This window comes from Macrobrachium nipponense, chromosome 39 (assembly GCF_015104395.2).
Source record: "Macrobrachium nipponense isolate FS-2020 chromosome 39, ASM1510439v2, whole genome shotgun sequence".
In the NCBI taxonomy this organism is placed as follows: domain Eukaryota; kingdom Metazoa; phylum Arthropoda; class Malacostraca; order Decapoda; family Palaemonidae; genus Macrobrachium; species Macrobrachium nipponense.
In genome coordinates, this window is record NC_061099.1 from 21917156 (window position 1) to 21943291 (window position 26136).

The 26136-nt window shown below is 38.0% G+C and overlaps 1 protein-coding gene across 1 annotated transcript in view; it reads right to left on the minus strand.

Moving 5' to 3' along the window:
- The window catches only part of LOC135210534 (transmembrane 9 superfamily member 1-like), a gene marked incomplete at its 3' end in the record, with an annotated part of 40273 nt that extends 15097 nt beyond the window's left edge, over positions 1 to 25176 (minus strand). Inside the window, 6 exon segments of the mRNA XM_064243405.1 lie at positions 8718 to 8853; positions 11073 to 11179; positions 12310 to 12533; positions 14499 to 14580; positions 14816 to 14905; positions 24974 to 25176. Coding sequence (XP_064099475.1) covers positions 8718 to 8853; positions 11073 to 11179; positions 12310 to 12533; positions 14499 to 14580; positions 14816 to 14905; positions 24974 to 25054 — 720 coding nt within the window.
- Positions 25177 to 26136: the final 960 nt, after the last annotated feature.

Consider the following 26136-nt stretch of genomic DNA (forward strand, 5'->3'; position numbering starts at 1 on the left):
GCAAGCACCAGAAACATCCGTAAAATCACCATCTGGTTAAGTAGGGAGACGACAGACCCCCCCCCCCCGACCCCCCCCCCCCCTTTCTACCTCTACCCACAATAATAACTCCACCTTTTTCACTTCAACCTACTACCTCAAATCTTCGAATCATATCCCAACCGTGAAATTTAAGACAACCAGTAATCCGTTCGATCCATGCAGTCAAGTATTATTGCATAACAGAAATTTATGAGTGTAGATAGATAGATAGTAGATAGATAGATAGATAGATAGATAGATAGATAGATAGATAGATAGATAGATAGATAGATAGATAGATAGATAGATAGATAGATAGATAGATAGATAGATATATAGATATAGATAGATAGATAGATAGATAGATATATATATATATATATATATATATATATATATATATATATATATATATATATATATATATATATATATATATATATATATATATCTACTATATATATATATATATATATATATATATATATATATATATATATATATATATATATATATATATATATACATATATATATGTATAAAGAAGCACCCGAGCATGACCAATAGGCCTGTGCTCGATTCTTAAAACAGACCTCTGGTTATTCCTTATAGATAAAAACGTCCTGAGAGAGAGAGAGAGAGAGAGCTTAACAGGGGATACTCTAATTAAAATAATGCTCGCCAAGCATATTCACACTCCGGATCGTATGGACAAGAATAGTCTCACTTATGCACTGAAAAAAATAAAAAAAAGGTGGAAACCTACGAAAATACTTGTTTGGTGCGAACCTGAAACGCAATTCTGCATGCAAAAATTTGCTCAATCGAGATATTCCATGAAATTATTAACTAACAAGCTGAAAAATATATTCCTTGATTCTTGAAATAGGCCTAACCCTGTAACCAACGCTAAAACGCGCACATAACTTGGATTTCGTTTTTTTTTTTTTTTTTTTTTTTTTACACCAACTTGTCTTATTTATATTTCATTTAATCAGATGCTAAACTTCTCTGTGCTTTATCAAAAGGAATCATAATAACTTTCGATATAACGCCATAAAAGTAGAAAGTTAATTTACAAATATTAGGCCAATGCTTATGCACACGGTTCCTGCTGCCACTCTATGGTGAACATTCATATCACACTTTGAAAGCCGCACAAGTTTCTTTGGGGAAAATTCTTTTTTTTTTCTTTTAACAAACAATTACTGAACTAACATTGATCATTCACTGGGGAAATACTTTGTGCGCTTATACAGTTAATCACTGATACGTATTATCAGATAAATAGGATGACAATAAATTGGAATAAAATATACTAACTGGGCAACCCCATGAGTTTCTAAAGAAGTACGATCAATTCTGAGATTTGTCGCTTCACTTCTGGAACTTACTGTACCTAACCTGGTGAGGAGTTACTGCAGATTACTCTCTGATCAGCACTCATCTTACTCTGTAGAGGGTGTGGCAGTATGGCCACCAAAGGTTACCCCTACTTCATTGGGAACTTTGGAGTCTAACAAAGAAAATAAGTAATGCCCTTACCCTGGCCGAAGACCAGATTAATAAAACCCAATGCTGTCACCGACACCAAACATAAAATACCAACACTTGACCAATAAAAAACTGGAGGATACCCCAGGTACAATGTACCCTCAGACTTCCCTTTGACTTAACAACCTACAACCAAGGCAAGGAGTATAGAGGGACAGAGAACCACTTATGCTACCTCTCCCAACACCATGCCAGCCATGGATAAAGGACCAAGAGTATTATAATTTTCTAAGACAGTTTTGACATCCTTCAGGTAATGTGAAGCAAAAATCGACTTGGACCTCCAGTAGGTTACTTGAAGAATCGCAGGCAGGGTCATATTGTGTTGAAAAGCAAGAGAAATGGTGACTGCTCAAACCTTGTGAGCCTTTACTATAAGAGGCTGGAAATCGTTGATGTGGAGGAACTTCTGATCCTCTGTCCACGTTCCTGAAACATTCTGACTCCCCAACAGAGCTCCACAACCTACGTCTGAGGCGTCGGAATACAAGTCAAGGTTGGGGCAAAGAGATAGTCCTTCTTGCAGCCTTTCTATTAACAACCACCATCCGAGATCCTCCTTGATCTCCGACGTAACCAGAAAGACTATGGAGTCTGGCTGAGTCTTCCTGCACCAGTTTGCCTTCAGGAAGAATTGGAAAGGCCTCATACGAAGTCTGTCTAACTTCACAAACTGTTCCACCAAGGCACAGTGCCCAGGAGGATCATCCACTGAACCACTGAGCAAGACGATCGAGCAATGAATTCTTGAACTGTTAGGAGACAAGACTAAATCCTTTTAGGGGAGAGAAAAGCCCGAAAAGCTAGAGTCCAGAGTCTTCCCAAATAGAGAATACCTGAGGAGGAGTCATTTGAGACTTCTGAGAATTGATCAGAATGCCTAACTCCTGTGTTAGGCAAACGGTCCTCTTTGGGTCCACGCACTGGCTCTGTGAAAAGGAGCGGAGCAACCAGTCGTCCAGGCAGAGAGAGGGACATGTTGATCCTGAGAAGGCAAAGCCATTTCCCCAGAGGTGTTGAGAGGCCAAAACACAGCGGCCCCCAAAGCTGGAAGATCTTGACCTGAAAGACAAATTCCAGGTAAGTATTTCCTGTAGTCCAGGTGGATTGGGACGTGGAAGTAGGCATCCTGCATATCCAGAGAGACCCTCCAGTCATCCTGGTAGAGAGATGACATTATGGAGCGATTCATTTCCATGTGTGAAACTTGGTCTTGACAACATACAAATTCAGGGCACTGTCTAGAATGGGCGTCCACCCCTCGATGACCTGGGGACTACAAAGAGTGTTGTAAAACCTTTCTGATGAACTGTCCACTACTTCCTCCACTATACCCCTTTCCCAATAAGGTATTCGACTTCTTGACCAAAGGCAAAGAACCTCTCTGACCCTGCTGAGTAAGCAGTCAAGGTGATCACCAAGCAACTTGGAAAGAGGGAGTTTTACCTTGAAAGGAATGGAGTAACCTCTTCTTAGAACTTGGACAACCCAAGGATCTGACCCTGTGACTCCAATCACTCCCAAAAGTGCAGCCTGGCACCGACCGGGAGTGCAAAAGCTTGAGGTCTCATTTCGAATAAGTCTTACTGGAAGGCTTCTTGACAGATTTCAAAGACAGACGAAGATTGGAGCAGGGTCTAGATTGGGGTCTTGATCTTCCTCATTGAAAGGGCTGCTGAAAAGGCAAGAAAACCTTAGAGTGCTTAGTAGATAAAGCCAGTAGGTCGTAGGTCAACTTTCCTGTAGCGCAGAAAGAACTTCCTTCACAGTGTCTTGCAGGAAAAGTTGTGCCTTGTCAAGGTGGGAAAACAGACGGGCAGACTTCTGAGTAATGGTCACACCCTTTCTTGCAAAAAAAACCATAACTCCCGCTTCTTTAGGATCCCCCTAGCATACAGTGAGGTTAGTTCCGCAGAGCCGTCTTTGACTGCCTTGTCTGGGCACGAAAATACACCTAGCCAATGGGACAAGAAGTCTTCTGCAAGGACTGGGTAGTCTTTTATCTTCCTGGTTAAAGCTCCTACTGTCCAGTCCAGGAAACTTAAGATTTCTAGCACCTTGAAGACGATCTTCACCAGTTGATCTAATTCTGGTGAGGAAAACATAATCTTGGCGAGTTGCATCGACAAGACCAGAGAAGTTCCCCTGGGAGGAGGCAGAAAACCCCAAATAAAAAAGAAAGAGCCTCCCCGGTGGCATAAAAAAAAAAAAAAACCTAATACCTCTTCTTCAGTAACTTGGAAGGAGAAAGCAAATAATGATTTGCCCTGGTCCCCCTTGGCTGCTAAATATTCTTCTACTTCCAGCAGGGGTCCCTCAAGAGAGATGATAGAACAAACTTTGGAAAGCAGGGATCATAAGCGCACTTCCTCACAAGGAAAGTAGAAGCAGGTGAACTTGGAAGAGATGGCGCGAAGAAATCACAGATGTTTACCGAATATAATTCTAGAAGACTCAAACAGGCGGAAGAAGGAGCGCTGTCATGTTCTGGTTCATCCTCATCTGAAGAAACAGGAAACAATGAGTGGTCCCCACTCTTGGGAACTGAACTTCTCTTCTTAAGAAAACCAATAAGGTCCTCTAATGGTGGAAAATCTGTGCTATCGCAGGATTCTTGTGTAGACAAAGGTGAACTAGGAGATAATAACACCAAACATGACAACTGGCGCCAAGGGAGGAATCAAAAGCACCGAGAGGTCGAGAGGCAGGGGAAAAAGGCCTCTTGGCACTTTCCATTAGGAGATGAACCATCAGAATCCGTCGACAACAGTGCACTAAAAGAGATGCTTTTCCAATGGCACTCTGCTGAAGCCTGGGGGAGCATAGCAGGCTCGACGAGGGAGTGACTGGCCATGGCAAACCCCACCAGCCTCCCTTGGACCTTTGGTATGTCTTCTCCCCGATGCAGGAGAGTGGGGACAGGGATCTTTTGTCTAGAACTGGTAGGACAGACAGCCACCTCCTCAGAATGCACTACACTGTCACTATGCACTGCACTAGCACTTATATTTGAAGATTTTTCCACAAAAGCCTTAAATGAAATACCTAATTCAATAACAGTATTTGGTAAAAAATCAAATTACCTATAGAACCTAATTTCAAGGCTGGCAATTGTGTCGAGATTAGCAGCACAGGAAGCTGGTAAAGAAATACGTACTAGGTAAAGGAGTATGAGGGCTCAAGATGGGAGAACCAGTGTGAAAAGGTTGAGAAGAAATAGCGCTATCCTCAGCCTCTGATGGCAAAGAAATAGCCTCTAAACTAGCCCTATTTTCAGCTCTAAGGGCTGCCTTCCTCTTCCTATCTTTAACAAAATTTTCAGTGAGAAATGAATACCTTCCTTTGCTGTTCATTGCAATCCTGACATTCAAGACAATTAAGCTCCCCATTACATTCCTGCACCCTACATTTCATGCACTTACACTGCAAATCCAAATTAATCTTAACTAGTCTAGTCCTACATTCTTCGGAACAGTATCGAATCTCAAGAGGAACTAGAATCTGACATAGCGATGACAAAATTGTATATTAAGTTAACCAATGCTAACTAAAATACAAAAAAAAAACACACACAAAATTGGATACTTCACCAAAACAGGATAAAAAATCTCCAAAGAAATAATGAAAAGTTTCAGTCAGCACCAAAAAAGGCCACTGATGTTAATTGGGGAGCTGGCTGGAAACGAATTGGAAATGTCTGATGTGTTGTACCTGGTGGTTTTGAAAAAGGGTGGGTCTCTGTTGTGGGAGGAAGCTACTGAAAAAGCTCGAAAATGCCAAGAGTTGAGGCTGAAAACCAAACCGAGCATTCTGCAATGAGATGTTGTCGTTTTGAAGAGAGGTGATGAAGATCTGGAGGCAAAAATCAGGGTCGATCGCTAATGTGCAGACCTCCTGTAGGGGAGGAGCATCAGAGCTCTCTCTTATAGAGTTCAAAGACAAGAGCAAAAATCACTAAAAATCCTCCTCACCATCCTTGTCCACATAAAACAAGATTATAGACGAATCTAGTTGATGTCTCTCTTCGACACAGAGGCACAGGTCCCTGAAGCCTGAGAGGGAGGAAGACAACAGGCGCTGCTTGTCTTGCTCCAACTAAATCCGAACTCCTAACTCCTGGAAAGACTTGACAGACAAAGGAAAGTCAGAAGAGGAGGCTTCTTAGAGGGCTCATAACAGGAAGCTGATGAACAAAGTTGGGTGCCGGCCAGTTGAAAGAGTTGAGGCAAGCATTCGATCAGAAACTGGACAGGCTTTCAAGAAAACAGTAGGGTGTTCTTAGAAAACCTCACATCATCCTTAGACACCTTCCAGAGGCTGACTAACACTACACCTCCATCAAGATACCTTTCCAGTGGTTGTCTAACACTGCACCTCAATCAAGACAACTTTTCAGTGGCCATCTGCCGACACCTGGGAATAGACTACAGCTTCAACCGAGAGGGTAACCATCGGGGCCAACCCCCTCGGACTTCCTTGGACTGCCAGTACGTACATCTTTCTCCCCATTGCAGGGGAGCAGGACAGTGACTTTAGGTCTAGAAGATCTGAAGGAAGGGCCAGATAGCCACCTCCTCCACTACACATCCAGTAAGCCTAGGACCAGCAACAGGCTCAACTGAGGGGGTGACTAACCATATGTAAACCCCCTAACATCTCTTGGACATCCAGTGTGTCTTCTCCCCATTGTGGGGGAACAAGACAGGGTACCTTCGTCTAGGAGCATCAGAGGACGAGCATCCACCTTCTTCACTGCACAACACTTCACTGTTACAAGGTTAAATTCATGATAACTGAAGTATAAGGCTAGCAAAGGCATAGGAAAGAAGTGAGGGAGCCAGATACATGAGCAAGTGAACAATATAGGAAGGCTAGCAGCAGGAGAGAACTGGCACCAGGTGGACATAAGCTGGCACCGGGTGCTGCATGCTCTGAGCTGGGCCTGGGAAGCAGGAGGAGATAGAAGGCGGGTGGAGGTAGGTGGTGGTCGCTCCTGTGCATGCAAAGGCAGGAGGAAGCAGGAGGTGGGTAGAGGCTAGTGGTGAGCGTTTCACTGATTTTTTGGCAATCTCAGTTACTGATTACTTTCATGAAAAATAATCGTAATCTATTTCTAACTACTGTTTTATAACTTTATCGCAATTTCTGACATCTGGGCATATAAATTTGAGTTAAATGTATGAGTAATATTAGCATTTTATATATTCAAACATGTATGCATTTTAAGATAACATAAAGGTATGTGTACCTTCTAAAATAAAAGTTAAATTTATTGTAGTTTTAGCATTAAAGTATCAAAGCAAATCCAACTCTAATATTGAAAAACTATTTACAAATAATCAATTACTCAAAAAGCAATTGATTATACTAGAATTTTCAGGAGGAAATCAAAGTACATGTAATTGAATCCAGTAACCGATTATGCCCACCACTAATGGAGGGAAGTGGCCTGCGCTCCAGTCAGTACTGCCATGCAAGCTGGAGGCTAGAAGCTAAAGATGTGGAATGTTCACAATTGTGACACACCAGGAAAATACCTCCGTACACTGGGGCCACAAGAACTTTCTCTGGAATGTTCCAAAGAACTGCCGAAGCAAGAACCGGTAGTCGATGCTCGGCTGACGAGAACGTTTCTGCCTAAGGCTCACCGTAGCCAAACATTATGCACCATTTGCCTTACTACATTCCTACCCCTACACTTTTCAGTTTTCTGCAAAGGAAAGTGTGATGAGTAGCCCAGGCCCAGTCAACAACACAAATCACAAATATTTATACCCAATTGCAAAAGTTTGGTCTAAAGGAATGGCGTAACACTCAAGAATTACTTTAAGGTAATTACGTATTTATTAATGGCAGGCAAATAGCCTATGGCCAGTTAACAATTCCTGAAAGCAAAAATTTGGCCTAATGGAATGATGTATGTAATAACATTCAAGAATTACTTTTAAGGGAATTATTTACCAGTGGCTGGGCGTAGACTATGCCCAGTTAAAAAAATCATGAATGTAAAACTTTTTGGGCTAGTAGAAAGGTATAACATTCAAGAACTGCTTTTAAGGCAATAATTTACTGGTGATGTACATGCAGCCTAAGCCCAGTAAGCAAATCATAAATGCAAAAGTTTTGGTCTTAAGGAATGGAGTAACATTCAAGAATTACTTATACGACAAAACTATTACCTGTGACTTGCAAGTAGCCATCCAGTTGATAAATCTGAATCAAGGTTATAACACAAAAAACACAAGACTCATCCTGAAAGATTTCTGCTTGTATGTTATGAAATACACGTTCCGGTGGTTGGGTAATACTACCAAAATCTGGTGATATATCCGTAAAATAAGAATAAGCTGCTGTAAGTACTCGATGTTTCGTTGAGTACGGCAGAAAACAGAATGAGGTGGTTAGCTAAGTCATTCCTAATACTACTGTTAGGGGGCAGCACTGTATACCTACACTGAGCCATTGAAGTGCTACCAGCAAAATTTGAATTTAGGCTGTTGTACGTGGAAAACCAATAGCTATGTTATTACAGTGGACCCCACGTATTCAATTCTCCAAATTCACGGACTCACACATTCGCAGATTTCTCTCTGGAACATTTCCCCCCATTATTTGTGGGAAATTCACCCATTCACAGTATTTTTCTATGAGAAATATCCACAAATTCCTGTATTTTTTTTTTTTATCAATTTCACCATAAAATGCACTTTTTGTGATAAAACTTTAAAAAAACTAGGTATAGAAATTTTTAGTGGGTTTTTCTTGAGTTTTAACTAACAAACTAGGCTGTTTTAAACGTTTTTATAGGAGTTCCAACTATTCACTAGGGGTCTGGTACGCATCCCCTGCGAATACGGGGGGGACAGCTGTACTGGGAAAGTCACTTATATAAAATTGTAAGTTATAAACAATGCAGTATATATACGAAATGTAGCCAAATCAGCCTGTATGCAACAATTCCTTTCAATCACTTAACTGCAACTTGTATCAAATTTACGTGAGTATAATTCAGTTATTTCAAGGCATACAACTCCAAGGCCAAATGTAACAGGATTCACACTTGGGCCCCTAATTTTCAATAATGTCATATATAAGACTGTTGTAAGTGTATAAACAAGAGAAATTAAAAGCACTTCACTCACCAGAATAATAACAACGAAGCCCATAAGAAGGAAAACTAGCACCATGGAATTGATGATTGACAGCCAGTGAATCTCAAGGCTCCGTGGGAAGAAACTGCTGTCCTGTATCAGACGGTCCCGGTCAGCAAATGAAATTCTATAAAAAATAAAAAAACATATGAATGAGTGTGACTATCAGAAATTCAGTCAAATTAAACAATCTTTTCTTTGCTTAATACTCAATCTTTTACTCAAGCATTTAAAAGAATTTAGTTGTCACATTGCAATAATGAGAAAGATATCTCAAGAAGTAAATCACAATCCTATTTTAAAAGGCAGTATTCTCTGACTGGTCTACAAATATCACTTGATATCAGTTACACTCAACCTTTGGAATACCTTATGTAACTCGAGGGGATCTGAAACTGATCAGTGCCTCTGCCACAGCCAGATTCAATCCTATGCCTTTGGTTTAGATACCATGTTAGACACCCAACTTCATCCATTTGGTTAACAGGAGAATTATACATTGATTTCAGTTTAGATGTATATTCTTATCAAATCAAGTTTTTATAACTAGAAACAAAATCCATCTCCTACATAATAACCGATTGATAAGTTTGTAACACTTGGCTAAATATAACTGCAGTGAGACCCAAAATGCTGTCGAGTCCGGTATCAAATGTGTCGCTACAGATGTGTCATTTCACTTTATACTCTCCATCTTCTGTGCATCCGTAGCTGAAATGTAAGACACATAAAGCGAAGCGTGCCCCCTCCCCCATCCCACAGGAAAAGAAGGAGCAAAATTAGGTATAAAACTGCCCACAACCCCACCTGATGCATCCAAAAACAAATCATTAGATGAACCAAGGGGGTGTAGGAAGCATCTTGTATAGGCGGAGAAACATATGGATCAGTATCACGATTAGGCAGAACAAAAGACGAAGGCGATTTGTTATCCAAAGATGTCGTCGTCTCCTTTCTCCTGTACTGACCCTTCTCATAAAAGCTTTTTCCATTGTTCCACTGACCAAAAATGACATACAGAACAAGGATTAGTTATGATACATACGTTTTCTCTGCACCTACTACCCGTCAGATGTGGATCTGTGGACATCGATGCTAAGAATCTCGAACAAGAGAATCCACTAATACCCGGACATTTCGTGTTTCCTGCGAGATCCCAAAAAAACTTTTGCCAGGGAGTTAAAATGACCCATAATATCCTGATACTTGTAAAATCAAACAGAAAACACATACGGAAACAGAAAAAAATGAAAAAGCGGGCAAACTAAACCGGCTTCAAAAAGGACAGAGACCAAAGCACGTCCTCTCTTGAAGGCACTAAAAAACTAACTGGCATGGTCACTGGTTGCTAAGGGGTATGTGGGTGGTCCCACATAACTCGTGATCAAGCACAGATGTTAATAATCCCTTGCATACAATTTTTTTAACTTTGCTGGCTTCCAGTTGGAGCTAGATTTATCCTAATGTTAAGACCGAGGGTTTGTTTCGTATATGAACAATTAAGTATTGGTAACTAGAAACAAAATCCATCCATCTCCTACATGATAGCCAATTGGTAAGTTTATAACACTTGGCTAATTATGGAGATCTGTCACTTATACTCTGACTTTTTATTCACAAATTTAAGCCAGATATACAATTTAATGCATGAAATGTCAGAGAATGCTTTTTCAATTAAGTAAAATTCTGTGATTACTTATTCACTAAAGCATGGATCATTTAACTAACCATAATTTTGCTTGAGAAGTTGGTGAACATGCATTGATTTAGCAAAATTTTGAGATAATTAATTGCTAGTGAAGACTGAGTATACTGTTCAAGTTTTGGTCAGACACTGTATATGAATACACACTAACTTTTATCATCATCCATGGATAAGTGATTTCAACTACTGGAAGGGATTTTGCACTTATACCTTGGGTAGTGGTGATAAGACTACTTAAAAATATTTATGCTCAAGTTTACTAAATCATATGCTTGCATTTGTATATAGCTCTTCACAGTCACTCAATTATGATGTAAGAATAAATCTAACTCAATGTTTTAATAGTACTGGCTATAGGCTAAGATAATATTACCTGCTAAGACCCAAATTTGTAAGGAATAATCTTTACTAGGTCATGATATTTTTCAGTAAGACTTCATACATACAATGATAACTTTTAGTTAGGTACATAAAAACCTACCCTAAAAATTTTAGTAAGCAATGAATCATTTGTGGTGATGCAAAAGTAAGCTTCAGCTAACAAGCAACAACAGAAAATTATTAAAAAAATAGAGGCATCATACTTTATTGGTATCACTGTGACAGAGTAGTTATTAAAAAAGAGAATAGAGGCAACATACTTTGTTGGTATCCATGTGACAGAGTATGTTGGTTTCACAGTTAAGGGTGGCTCCACACCATCAAGGCTTAAGGGTGAATGTTCTCTAGTTAAATTCACATATATGATCTGAAACAGATGATTCTATGAAATAAAAGCAAAATATAAATATGCAATACATATGACAAAATTATGACAAAATTACATTTCTGTAGTAACAAAAACAAACCATTTGAATTAAATACATACATTTATGGAAGCACAGGCAATAATGTTGTCATAATGTTTTCTGACCTATGTTATCACAATGGCTTCTTACTAAAATATCTTGTTATAAGTAATGCACTTTTTGGAAACATCTCTTAACTAAATGACAGTAGAAAGGTATACATTACCATAGGTTGAATATTATGTGGAAAAACTCCAATAACTGTGCAATATTTTTAATGTCATGTACAAGCTATACTATAGTACCTTTGTTACCTTTTTTTTTATTACAGATATAGCAGTGTTCATTTTCTGCTTTTCTAGAGAAATGACTTGTCAAAATAAAGAAAAAAAATTACTGCAACTTATGGTTCCATGTAGCAGCTTCAGCTGTCCTGACTTTAAACAATAATCTGCACAGTTTATCTTCTCTCAGAACAGAATAGTTGGGAGTAATTTGTCAGTTCTCAGTCTCCACTGTTTTCTAAGAAGGAAATTTATGCTTCCTTCCTAGAAAAGCAGTAAAGACGGAGAATTCTGATATATCCCAAAGATATTGGCAGGAGAAAAAGTAGCTGGTTACTTTGTAATTAACTGCGAACATCACAAGCCAAGGAAAGTGTTCCATACAAATTCTTATGAAAAAACACCATTTGGATTTTTAACCAACCTGTTTACATTATCTAAGATGCTCTTGCATACACAGTATGTAAATAAATTTTGTCTGCTGTGGCTCAGAAAGACAGGTATCAAGATGAACCAACAACCTAAGAAGGTTTGACCACAATAGCACTGTGCAATATCTTGATCTTGTTTCACGTTAATAAGAAATTTTCCATTCTTAGGTATGGGAGTGGGGCGTAATAGATATAACATAATACAGGATTCACCTCTGTCCACAAAAGACGAGGCTTGATTTTTTTATTATCATTACACTGTACGTGTAAAGTACTTTGTATATTTTGAAAACTACGCACAAACAACACACCACTGACTCTCTTGGGCTAACCTACAAACATTAAACAGAAAGCAGGTGTCATCACAATACTTACTTTGTCCTGATTATAGTAAATGCTGAAATGCTGGTGGGTCCAAAGAAACACTTTATGAGTATGAGGTACAAAACCTGACTCCTCTAGATGACCAATAAAGTCCCTGACTGGGATATCACCAATTACAAATTCAAAGTAATAGTGCTCCTCGATGGATTCCCGAAGATACTGCACTTCCAGATCGGCGAGAACTAAATCACAAAGTTTCCTGTCTTGTATATTTTCTGGAAAAGAGATAAATGACATAAACTTCAAGTAATCAATGACTAAAGTTCGTCAATCACTAATAAATAATTTGATTGAGATTGCAATATTTGAGAAATAAAATATTTTTACTTGCTCAAGTACAGTGTTCCCCCCTTATTCATGTGGGACGCGTAACAGACCCCCATGAATAGCCAGAATCCATGAATAGTTGAAATCCCTATAAAAACACTTAAAACTGATTATTTTGATAGTTAAAACTCAAGAAAAACCCACTAAAAAATATTTGTACCTGGTTTTTTTAATAGTTTTACCATAAAAAAGCATTTAATGATGAAATTGATAAAAAAAAAACGGGAATTTGTGGATATTTAAAAATACAGTCAATAGGCGAATTTGCCCCGAATGGGAGGGGGCATTTGTTCCAGAGAGAAATCCCTGAATCTCCACGAATATGCGAGTCTGTGAATCCGGAGCGCGCAAATACGGGGGGTTCACTGTACATACATAATTCTGGAAATAATAAATTTTGAATAAATTATGCTTAAAATACAGTACACAAACTATCATTTTACAATAACTACATCTGCTGGTCGAGGTGAGAGTGCAGCTTTACATTTAACTCTACCAAAACCAATGGCAGCTATGAGAGTGATATCACTAGATGACAGTGAGTGCATCCTCTGTCACACAAATACCACTTTTTCATTCACTCTATCTTTCAAGACAGGGTAATAACTAACAACAAAAGTACAGATTTCTAGCAATGATTTACTCATTGCCTTTCCTGGGCCCTGATTCTATCAAACAAATTATGAAATGAACTATGAAGAAGAAAAGAAGAAGAATAATAAGAAGAAGAAAAGAAGAAGAAGAAGAAGAAGAAGAAAAAGAAAAGAATAGAAGAAGAAAAGAAGAAGAAGAAGAAGAAGAAGAGAAGAAGAATGAAGAAGAGAAGAAGAACGAAGAAACTCCAGCACCATTCGCCAGATGAGCCTGCATACCTATGCTGATGTCTTTTTAACTAAATAACATTCTAAAATAACACAATTGTAAATTGCAATGGCAATTACAGTTAAATAACAGGTTTGTATATAAACTAAGAAAAAACCATCATGCTTACAAAACTGCAATATCAGTGAAGACCTGAATACTGTAGCTATTATGCTAACGCCCATAACAAAACACATCATCAATGGGGTATAGAACCCAAAATGACATGTGAAAAACAAGGGGAAAATAACCACACTAAAGGGAAATTAATTATTCATACGGATGAATTGATAATGAAGTAGCTAAGGTAACAAAACACGATAAATACTGTATAAAATTCTAGGGAGCATGACTGCAGGTGTTAAAACACCTGATACACAGATGAATGACCAGTAGAGGTACTGAGGAACCTGCAGGCATACTCAGAAACACAGAATCTAGAATTCAGGCTATTATAAAGTAAAGTTTGTTGTGAAAACAATGTAGGGTGAAGATATACAGAGTAGGGGTGAATCATATAGGCAGACAGAGTTCCAGCAATGATCAAGACCAAGTTGCAGTCGACTGCATCAACACTGATGTCACATACAACTACTACTACTGCTTTCTCTCAATTTGGTTCCAGATAAGTTCTCCATCAGTTAACAAAATTGGTATCTTGTCATGTACAGAAATATTACTTTCCTGTAACAATAAACAATACTTTTAAAAGTATTGTCATATCCATACTTTTAAACAACTTAAAAACTTGAAAAACACATAAGTAGCCTCAGTCAGCAGTCAGAGATAGTTTTCAGATTACAGCAAAATGAAGTTGTTTTGCACTTCAGCATGATTATACATACAGTATAACTAATATATGAATATGCAAAATTCATGAACAGAAATCGTAATGCATATCCTTACCAAAATAAAGTACAATACACTATATAAACAAACTAAAAAGAAAATATCATCCAATAATAACAAATAAGATAAAAACAAAATCCTACCTTTAAACTTGATTACATAATCAGACTTTGCCATTCGATCTCCATCTAGGACCTCACCAAGTGTCAAACTTTTGTGTTCAATCTGCAATGCAAAATTCAAAATAATATGTAAACAAAAAAAAGAAATAATGTGATACTTCCATTAAAACAAAAGTTTTATTGATACATTCTCAAGTGCAAGCTGAAGATTTAAATTACACATTCAAAAATCATTTTTAGAGCAATGCAGTCATCAAGAGTGTAGCTTACTAATCACATGACAAAACTATGTATACTAGTCTTACTCCCGAATACATCAAACATAACCTTCAACTTACAATTTTTGGTCGACATACTGGCATCTGATAGTAGTGATATGTCTCATGTGGATTGAAGTATGGACCAACTTTGTTTACATAAAGTATAACCTGCAAGAAAGGACAGCTATTAGCACACATGCTCAAAAGTAGATTGGAACACCTGTAAAAGACTAAAAACATATAAAGCTGTATATGTAAAATTTGATTTCTATCACTTTCTGAAAAGCTTTTCCTATCTTTAATGATAACAGATAGACTAAACAAGCTTTGAACTCCACTTTTAACTCTACACTAAGAAATAGTACACTCATCTATCTAAACTAACAATTCTCAACCTGTGGAAAATTTCAGGGGGAAAACCTGTTAAAAGGGAAATATGAAATGCTATTGGTAAGCAAACAATATATTCTCAGACAATGCAGTGACTGATTTTTCTCCAAGTTTATATACAAAAAAGTCAACATTCATGGTACGATCTCCTTGAGTCAAGAGAAATCTACAGAAAGAAAAAGTGTATACCGACCAAGTTTTTTCCAAAGGATATAAACCCAAACCAAAATTTATGCTGCTAAACAAAGAAAAAAGTATGCCACTGTAGATAAATGCACCTTATTATTTGGTTCATGTTCAAACAGATCTAAGTGAGTGTAGGGCATAGTCACATTATACAAATATACAGCCCATCTCAAGAACGGAACCCCCGTCGTAACCCGGGGACTGCCTGTATCAAATGTATCAAGCGCAGGGCCTCACCGTGGAGGAATTGTGATGTTATTAAAGAAGTACTTGACAAACAACGTGCTGAATGTAAATACTGACGACGAAAGTCAAATATGGCTAACGATGGCTTGGTGGCCGAGTTTTCAATTTGGCGGAATTTACATACCACCGGAAGACTCGCCCTACTACAACCCAGTTCTGCATGGGAAACTGGCTGCTCATACCCTTTCCCCGGGTAACACTATCGTGTTGGGTGATTTTAACGGAAGAATAGGAATGCCCTGTATTATGGATGAAGACGGTCGAAAGTACCAGTATTCTGAGGGGTTAGATGCAGTGACTAATAATCATGGTAGAGCCATTATTAATATTTGTAATAACAATGATTTGGTGATTGTAAATAATCTCCAGTTTCAAGATAAAAATTTTAAAGGTAATTTAACGTACAGACAAGGAAGAAGATGGGTTTCAGAAATTGACTTGTGTTTGGCTAAAAGAACTTGCCTAAGTCTGATAAAGGAACTTCATGTTCACCAGGATGTTAAAGGGTCAGATCATGCACCGATATCGGTTACTTTATTGCTAAAAAGCAGTAACACATTAGCTATTAAAGACCTTGTAAGTCGATCAGTTGCCCTTAACCAATCTACTTATGCACAAAAATTGCCAGCGGAAAATTATGCAAGGAAGTCTTTAAATTATAAAGAAATCGATGTGGAGTTGTTTGCAAGAACTTTACAAGATATTTCCCCACCAGCTGTAGAAGATAGCAACGACTTGGAGATGGCCTTGACTTCGAGTTTTGATTGTATTGCCGAGACTGCTGCGAGATGTAAGAAGGAACACGTTATCATCAGGACATGAATGGGATAGAAATCAACCAAGGTGGGGCTAGGATTCTTCAATCAAATGATAATAAACCTTATATGGGAAGTCTATCAATTGGAAAGGGGATGTTGATTCTGATGAGGGTAACCAGCCTAACGATACGACGTTTAAAAAACTAAAAAAATTTTGAAGATTTACTGAATCCGGAAATCGTAGATAGTACGGATTATTCTAATATAGAACATGATAGAAATATACCTTATATTCCAGTTCTCGATGATCCCTTCTCCATGAGAGAGCTGAAAGAAGCCTTGAATGGAGTAAACAAAAATAAAAGTTATATTGGTATTTGTCCCGGAATATTGAATTGCTTGCCTGTGAACTGGCTGTGTTCTATACTAATCTTGTTTAATATGATGTTTGTATGTATTAGTTACCCAGTTTCATGGTGTATTAGCAAATTAGTTTTAATATTCAAGAAAGGGAATTAAAATGATGTGTGGAAATTACAGAGGTATATCAATAATGGATTCATTAGCGAAAATTTATGATATTTTAATTCTTAATCGTTTACGTTTGTGGTGTAATATACATAAGTGTCAAGCAGGTGCTCAAAAAAAGAGGAGTTGTATTGAACAAATATTAGCATTACGCTTGTTGTGTGATTTTGCAAGTTTTTAAGAAATTAAAATTGTACGTCTTATTTGTTGATTTTTCTAAAGCGTACGATGAGTACCTAGGAACAAAATGATAGAGTTTTAAAAGAAAAAACGGATGTGGTAGAATGTTATTGGCAATTAAGGCAATGTATTCATGTACAAAACACCTTTTGAAGTCAGCATAATTAATGCCACCATTGGTGTTCGACAAGGTGCTCCAACAAGTTGTATATTATTTATTGTATACATTGACAGGCTGGTGCGTATGTTGCAGGAAGCCGTTGCTTCCGATGGATTTTTAGGAGCACTAAATGTTCTACTACTAATGGATGACGCGGTTATCTTAGCTACAAGTAGAGAAATGTGCAAGAAAAAGTTAAAAGTATTATGTAAATTTGGTTGCTGAATATCGGAATGGTTATTAATGAGTCAAAAAACTAAATTTTTTGTGATAAATAATGATGATGAGGATCAAACAGACTTACATGTAGAAAGTATTATTGTGAGATACACTCAGAGATATCTTTACCTTGGAGCGTGGTTCGTGGATAGTGGCAAGTTGGGTGATGTCATTAGTCTGCACGAGAGCCGTTAGCGAGGCAGTAGTAAATAAGTTTACAATTTTTTGTGTGGCCTAACAGCCAAATGCCATATGTATATAAAAAACGAGTTTTCGATGCAGCGGTAATGTCAACACTGTTATATAGCTGTGAATCCTGGACAACTAATAATATTAAAGGGATAGAAAAACAGTATAATAAGTTAGTCAAAGTTTTGCTTGGTGTTCGAAAGAACACGAGTATTAAATTATGTATGATGGAGGGAGGCATTCTGCCCGTAAAGGATATCATAAGAAGAAAACAGAAATCCTTTTTGGTGTCCAAGAGAGAAAATATAGATGAAGAATTGCCATTCAATTACGTCTTTGATTTGTGCAGAGACAACGGAACTCCGGGTTATAGTTTTTTAGCAAACATGTTAGAACAAAATGAGGAGCAAAATTCGTTGGAAATGTTTGCACAGGAAGTACGCGAGAGAGCTGAAAATGCCACGAAATTCAATACATATGTGTCTGAGTTAAACCCTTCCCTGAGTGTACATATGGTTTATTCTACTACCCGTATGTCCCAGATTTCTGCCGAGTGTCATTCACACGCTTGCGTCTGATGTCTCATAATCTGAAGGTGGAGACAGGTAGATGGAGCAGAATCCCGACTATGCAAGAACTTGCCACTGTGATAATAGTAGTGTACAATCAGAAAGTCATGTACTTATTTCTTGTCCCTTATCTGGCGGTTGCCGTACAAGATTTAGTAGGTTGAACTTTGCAAGTGTGGCTAATTTGATGGATGTGGAGCCTGATTTAGTTGTTGATTTATGTAGGTATATTCATGATGTACTGGGATTATATCAGTGAAGTGTTCACCTACCATTTATAGGTTTAATGTTTTGTTTTGGACAAAATATATATATGGTGTGAGTACATATGTTTGTGTGTAAAACTATGTTTTGTTCTCAATGATTTTTGTAACTAAAATAATGTACTCTTGTAATAAATTTATGTAAGTACAATAACGTATTGTATGTTTTGTCAATAAATTAACTAACTAAATATATATATAGATATTGGAAAAGGAAGGGAAAAGCAAATCAACAACACTCATGTTTAATAGTTCAGAAACAGCAGAGATGTCTCAACTGAACCACACTGAAAGAAAAACTGAAAACTGACAGTCCAGTCAGTGGGTGGAGTCCCACCCTCTCACTCAATCTACTGCTGGATATCTAACCTGTTACCTAACCCCAATACTTAGAGCAGGGAAATACTACTGGATATATGTGCACACATCATTCTACGTGGGTCCTGGAAGGCCAAATGTAAGGATAGAAATCTTCATTTACAATTTATGACAGTACCCATGGCAATTGGTGGACTGGAAAAACCAATTCCCACCAATTAGCCACTCGAAGTTGAGACTGTCTATGATTGAGTGCGAGTACCTAAGTGTACGTAACTGTAACCAAATGCACAGTTGCATAAGCTCACACTGCTCTCCTCAAGATGAGTACGGTAATATTAGAGGGGAAAGTTACGGAAACTGGGAACAGCAATTTTAGCATAGTCCTAATTTGTTTTCTGTAAAAACACATTCCTAGAAATCTTCTAGTTTCCTTGACATTAGTAGGAAGTTTCATTTCTTGGATGGCATTGATATTGTCTGGACATGGTCTACAACCATCCTTGGAAATTATGTGACCTTATAATTTGATTTCCTTTTGGCCTATCTGACACTTCTTTAAATTTAACTTCACTCCTCTTACACTGAAAAGTTTGAATAGTTGCTCCAATCTTTTCAACAAGATTGGAAAACTGGGAGCCCAAACTACAATATCATCTAAGCAATTCTTAACTTACCCTTTCTTAATAAGAGGAGCCAAGATATTAGACATGATACATGAAAACATAGCTGGACTGCAACTTAATCCAAAAGGAAGGCAATTGAACCTATACAGGGAAACTCCATCACTAAAAGTTGTTAAATCTCTACTCTCTTCATCTAGTTCCACTTGCTAATATGCATCCTTCATATCTAAGGAAGCTGTTTCTACCATTTCTTCTAATCTGGTGGCAAGAAGGGTTTGGCTTTTTCAGGGTATCGATATATGGGAGACCTAACTGGCTGTGGATCACTTACAGCAATATGAGCTTGTACATCTTTAAACTTTCCCAATTCTTTTTCTTCAAGAATAAACATTGAATGATTAGCAACGAACATGTAACTTAATTCTGCCTGTTGATTTGCAGTAAGATGGGAATTATCTTGCTGAGAAAGCAAATACTTAAGCTTTTCCTTTCTAGTATTGCCTGACTTAATATCAACATTAACACTAGAAGGAATTAAATCATTCTGAATTTTAGTTTTCCTGCATTTTGGAACTGGCTGATTAATGTCTTCTTCACTGATTTGTATCCTATAACACCCTAATAAAGTTCCAACCTTCATAGTCATCCGGGCTTTAGTATTATTGACAAGGGACAAAAACATTCCCTGAGCATTATTAACCTTAAGGCATAGTGCAGACTGAGTTTGATTATATTAAAGTCCTCCTGGGCCTCTGTGAGGCCTATGGTGCAGGCACTGATCTCCTGCTTCATTGGCTGACAGCCAGTGGGGGACAGGTCCCAATGCCTAAGACACATGGCCAGTGTGTTGCTAGACCCACTGTTTAAACCCCCAGCCAGAGAGCTGGTACCTATTCTCCTACTCACCATCAAGTTTTCAGACCGCTAGGTTGGCGTGCCACCGGGTTTATGCAATGGCGCCATTCCCAAGCCACCAGCGAGCGGGGGATTCAACCCCACTCCTCTCGACTGGTAGGAGAGAACCTTGCCACTGTGCCACTCCTTAGTTTCAGGTACAAACTCTAACAGTGTATTAGGAGGTTCATCTACAGGTAAGGGTTAAATACCAGTTGTATACTGAGGTAGAATAAGTTTCCTTTTAAGTCTAACCTGAGCTTTATGAGGTTCATTAGGTTGAAGTACTTTAATCTGTCTGACCCTTTTATTAGAAGGTCTAGGTTTCAGATATCTTACTGGGTAAATTATCTATTCCAAATAATAATTTTATGTGCATCATTCCATGTCATTGGTACAGACCTAATCAAATCAGCTCCTAACAATAAGTCTGTGTCCAGATAATCATCAAGCACAACAGAAAAGAAATAGGTAACCACCCTGGAACACAATGTGAACATCCAAATACACTGTGCCAATAACAGGTAGAACATGTTGAGTAACTCCAGAAAGTTGGGGTATATTTCTCATTTGATTACAATGTAAACCTAAAGTTTCTATGAGCTGCTTCTGTGCTATACATACTTCACTACCAGTATCAATTAAAGCATAACACATTACATTGTTTATCATCAAATTGAAAGGGAAGAGTCACAGTCAGTGGAAGACAGAAATAGGTACAGAGAGAAAAACAAGGTGGTGAAAAGGTGGTTAGCCCAAGCTAAAGCAAAGTCGTATGATGATGTGTATAATGAGCTGGGGACAAAGGAAGGATTAAAGAAGATGATGAAGCTATCAAAGGCTAGAAATAAGAGCACCAAAGATAATAACCACACATCAAACAAATAAAGAATCAAGAGGGTGTAGGTGCTTAGAAAGGAGGAAGGACATTGTGAAGAGATGGAAAAGAATATTTCGAACAGTTGTTAAATGAAGAAAATAATAGACTAATAAGAGAGGATGGGCAAGTGAACATTGGCATGGTAATGAGGTTTCTAGGCAAAGAGGTACTAAATGCACTGAAGAAGATGAAGAATGGGAAGGCAACCGGACCAGACATGATCCCGGTGGAGGCATGGAAAGCATTAGGAGATGAAGGAGTGGATATACTGTACGATCTTATGATAAAGATCCTTGAACAGAAAAGATACCAAATGAGTGGCGTGGGAGTATATTGATCCCAATTTTTAAAGGGAAAGGCTGATGTCCAAGAGTGTGGTAATTATAGGTGGGGCATTAAATTGATGTCCCACACTTTGAAGATACTGGAAAGGATGATAGATGCTAGACTGAGAGAAGAAGTACAAATAGGTAAAGAGCAGATGGGATTTATGAAGGGAAGGGGAACAACAGATGGTATATTTGTCTGAGGCAAATAATGGAGAAATTCGGGGAAAGACAAAGGACCTACATATGGTATTCATTGACCTTGAAAAGGCTTATGACAGAGTCCCGAGACAAGAGGTATGGAGGAGCCTGAGGAGAAGATGGTGCCAGAGAAGTATGTGCGATTGATACAAGAGATGTACCAGAATGTATTTACCAGAGTGAGGAGCAGTGTTGGGGAGACAGAAGGTTTTGAGGTGAGAGTTAGGATTACACCAGGGGTCGGCTCTGAGCCCATTTATCTTTAAACATAGTGATGGATGTTATAATAGAGGAAGTAAGGGAGACAGTACCATGGAACATATTGTATGCGGATGATATTGTTCTGTGTGCAGAGAGCAGGGAAGATCTGAAGTGAAATTGGAAAGATGGAGACAAGTACTGGAGGACAGAGGAATGAGAATAAGTAGATCCAAGACAGAATATATGTGTACCACCACTGAGGGGGATGATAGAGAAAGTATTCAGCTTGGTGGAGAGCAAATAATGGAGAGTTGATAAGTTTAAGTATTTGGGATCTTTTGTTAACGCTGGAGGAAGTATGGAAGAAGAAGTAAAACATCGGGTACAGGCAGGCTGGACAACTGGAGAGCGGCCTCGGGAGTTCTTTGTGACAAAAGAGTGCCGCTTAGGTTAAAAGGAAAATTTCACAAGACGGTGGTAAGAACAGCAATGCTGTATGGTACGAAACAGCAAGCATGAGAAAAAGCAGAGCAGAAGAAGATGGATGTGGCAGAAATGAGAATGCTTAGGGTGGATGTCTGGGGTAACAAGAGTGGATAGGATCAGAAATGACTACATAAGGGGTCAACTAAGGTGGTGGAAGTATCAAAGAAAGTGCAGGAGGGGAGGCTGAGATGGTATGGACACCTGTTGAGGAGAGATGAGGACCACGCTGGAGACATACTATGGGAGTGGAGGTGCAAGGAAGAAGAAAGAGAGGGAGACCAAGAAAGAGAGGAAGGACTGTGTGAGAGGAGATTTACATGAGAAGGGAATTGATGAGGCAGAAGCGCAAGATAGAAATAGATGGAAACGGCTCATCCGAAACGGCGACCCCATATAAAATGGGAAAAAGCTGGGAAGAAGAAGAAGAAGAGATCATCAAATTGAAAGAAAGAGACCTGACACTTGGGCTTAGTCATGCACTTTTAACAGGTCCTGGACACTTTGCTGAATCTCTTTTACAATTTAGTTTTTGACAATCAAAACATGCAACACATGGAAATGCAGAAAGTTTGTGATCTCTGGCCTTACAGTAAGCACAATACTAATTTTCTTTATTTTTACTAAACTTCTTTAATTTACTAGACAAATCTCTAATTTTCTTCTTCAGATCTTGCAATTCTGTTGTTCTCTCATTTGCATTAATATTTACTACAGGCTGTGGTTGGGAATTGCAATTATTAACAGGAAAAACTCTTATGTTGGGTATCATCTATACTTAAGGTAGCTAGATGATACCATATTCCACAAATTCAATAAATCTTTCTAAAAGGTATCCTATCATCCAAGAAATCCTTGAGTCTTTCTTGGGATGTACTGCTAAATCCTCTATACAACTTCTTTTTCACAAGACTGTCAGATTTAGGAAGGGAATCCTTTGGAAATTTCATTTCAAAAGCAGATTCATTTACATTCATTCTGTAAAAAATACTCTAGGGGCTTTATCTATACTGAAACGTTCAATCTATACTGTAACGTTCAATCTAAATTTCCTGACATGCTTGCATAATATTAGCTGAACAAGCAAAGTTTTGATTCAGCATGTCCTTAAACTGACTCCAAGATATGTTGTTTCCCCTTTTGACCATTTCCGCAGTTAATAGTGTTGAAATTTCTTGCTCCACTCTGGTTAGTGCTACTTGGATTCTATCAGCACCTGCAGAAACAGAATTCTACTTGACTGAAAAATCTAGCAAGTCTGTTATCAGTTCCAACACCTTGTAATTCTGGCAACTTCAATATCAAAAATATCCGTAGGTTTTAATACAAATCCCTTAGAATGATTATCAATTGGGTTATTCAGGTTACCTATTGGAACAAATGGGCTACTGACTGCGTTCCTTCCCTTAAATGGATTGCTGGGCATTACTGGCTGTGTACGTATTATTTAATAAATTGTGTTGTAATTGGCAGTTATATCAAAGTAAAAATAAAAAGGAACACTACCAAGTGTTATGGCAACATATATATTATAAACTGGGACAATTGCATAAGGAAAGCTCCATAATATTGTCCTCTAACATTTCCGTACTCGTCTTGAACAGGGCAGTTTGAGCTTATGCAACTACACACGTTGATTCAACGGTTACGTACGCACGCTCGATCATAGACAATCTCAACTTCAAGTGACTAACTTAACATCTTGATTAGATGAAAACCGATGAATGAAGATTTCCATCATTACACAAGACCCCCCAAGTAATGCCAGGGCACAATACTCTACTTTCATTGAGGTTTTGGGTTTGGTTAGGCTGCATCCCTATTAAAATATGCTATGCCTCTGCTTTTCTTTTAAGTGGACCACAGCCTGAGGAAATACCTATGCCTGACGCGTGTGACTCTTCTGCACTTTTACCTAAACCAGTTTGCTCTCAATAACCACCTTTTTAGTTGTTTTTGTTTACCTATGTCTGTAGTTTATGTCTATGATAGGTATTTGAAGTTTTTCGTTTGTGCCTTCACGTTCTTCTACAAGGGGCTGGTGTTAAATACAGTGACCAACTTACACGTAAACTGCTGGTGGTTACCGAACTGCTAGTTAACTAGGGGCCGCTGTACATAGTAGTACCTAGTCTACACTTTGATCCAGTCAACAGCCTAGGCTATCTAGGTACCTAGCCTACTACTTACTACCTAGTTAGACCAATGTACCATTTAATTTATTAGGGTACATCTCATAAGCCACAGGCATAATGGTGTGAAAAAGCCACTGTCATGCTCCATCGAAACACGATAACGAGCAAATTCTGATAAAGGCTAATGGGGACAATGCCTATGCTTTAGGCTATGCACAAGCTGACTGGGCATAAGTAGTAGACGCCGCAGAACCTAGGGTTGGAGTATAAATCATAAAAAATTATACACTAAGCCTAACCACACACGGCAATTAACTATTTAACAGAATTATGTTAGTGCCAAAGAGAATAAACTGTCTGAATGTGACAGTCTACGAGTAGAATTGCCTGGTTGGCATTTGCGATTCCACCCTTTTACCATTTAAGTTGACAACACTGGAAAAATAAAACATTTCTAAACCTCACAAAGTGATGGTAAGCTTACCTCATCGCCGTCCTTGTATGATACCCCACAACATCCTATAACACAACAAATAAACGCTAAAGTCCTCAGAAATGTTTTCATTTTGCTTCGTGGCGAATACTAAATTGCAATGTCGTAATTCCACGCCACAGGGTGTAGAATTTCTGTTTATTTTCCTCTTAACTGCACGACTACTTACAAACACCTAAAAATGTACAAAAGTACAAATTAATACCAAACATTTTTTCAATAAGTAAATTATATGTTGGCTGTAAATTTATAGCTTTCTAGCTGGCATTTTTTCCGCAAAATATACTGCATGCAATTATTTGACAGAGCCGAATTTCTAATCCCCCTGAGTAGAATATAGTTCGCTCTTGTTTATGTCCTCCTGTCAAAACAAACAAGCTTATCTGTAAGATAATTTTCTAGCTAACTTCAACATTAACTCTGAAATGTATAATTAAGTGAACATTGTAACGTGCAGCACTATATTTTCGATATAATAATAAGAATATAAAACAAAAGACCCAATATATGAAAAATAATGTAAAAAAAAAAAAAAAGATTGTGCATTTGAGTTTAGATAAGATAATTCATTTAAATATTTTTTTTTTTAAATTTTTATTGTTCTTGGCGTTCTTACAGTTATCGCCTGAATCACCGTCTCCTGAAAAGATTCAACGGAATTACATATGGAAAACTTGAACATTAATTAAGCATGATTATTTTTTCACAGACGTAATTGTAACCATTTCAATTGCAGAACACTTAACACTGAAAATTCATTAATCATCAATAGTTAATTTTACGATAAATTATAATCGATACTGAACCCCACGATTACCGTTATTCTTCATACAGTTAATTTAATGTATGTCTTAGAAGTTACATTTCCTTCCAAATGCAATTTTTCCCCTTTTGTGTATCTTGGAGGAATATTTCCTGTTTTTTATGACGCCATATAGAAATGTGGGTCAAATTGGATTAAATGGAGATCACTTTCATTCTGGATGTGATCTTATTTAATACAAAAAAACGTAAATAAATTTAGCTTTCAATAGTAAGAAAAAATACTTATAAACAAGAAATGGTGATATATCAAATGGCCCATAACCATTTCGGCCCATTCAATGTAACCAACTCGGCCCATCGCCTGTGCCAAGTCAGCCCATTTGTGATAG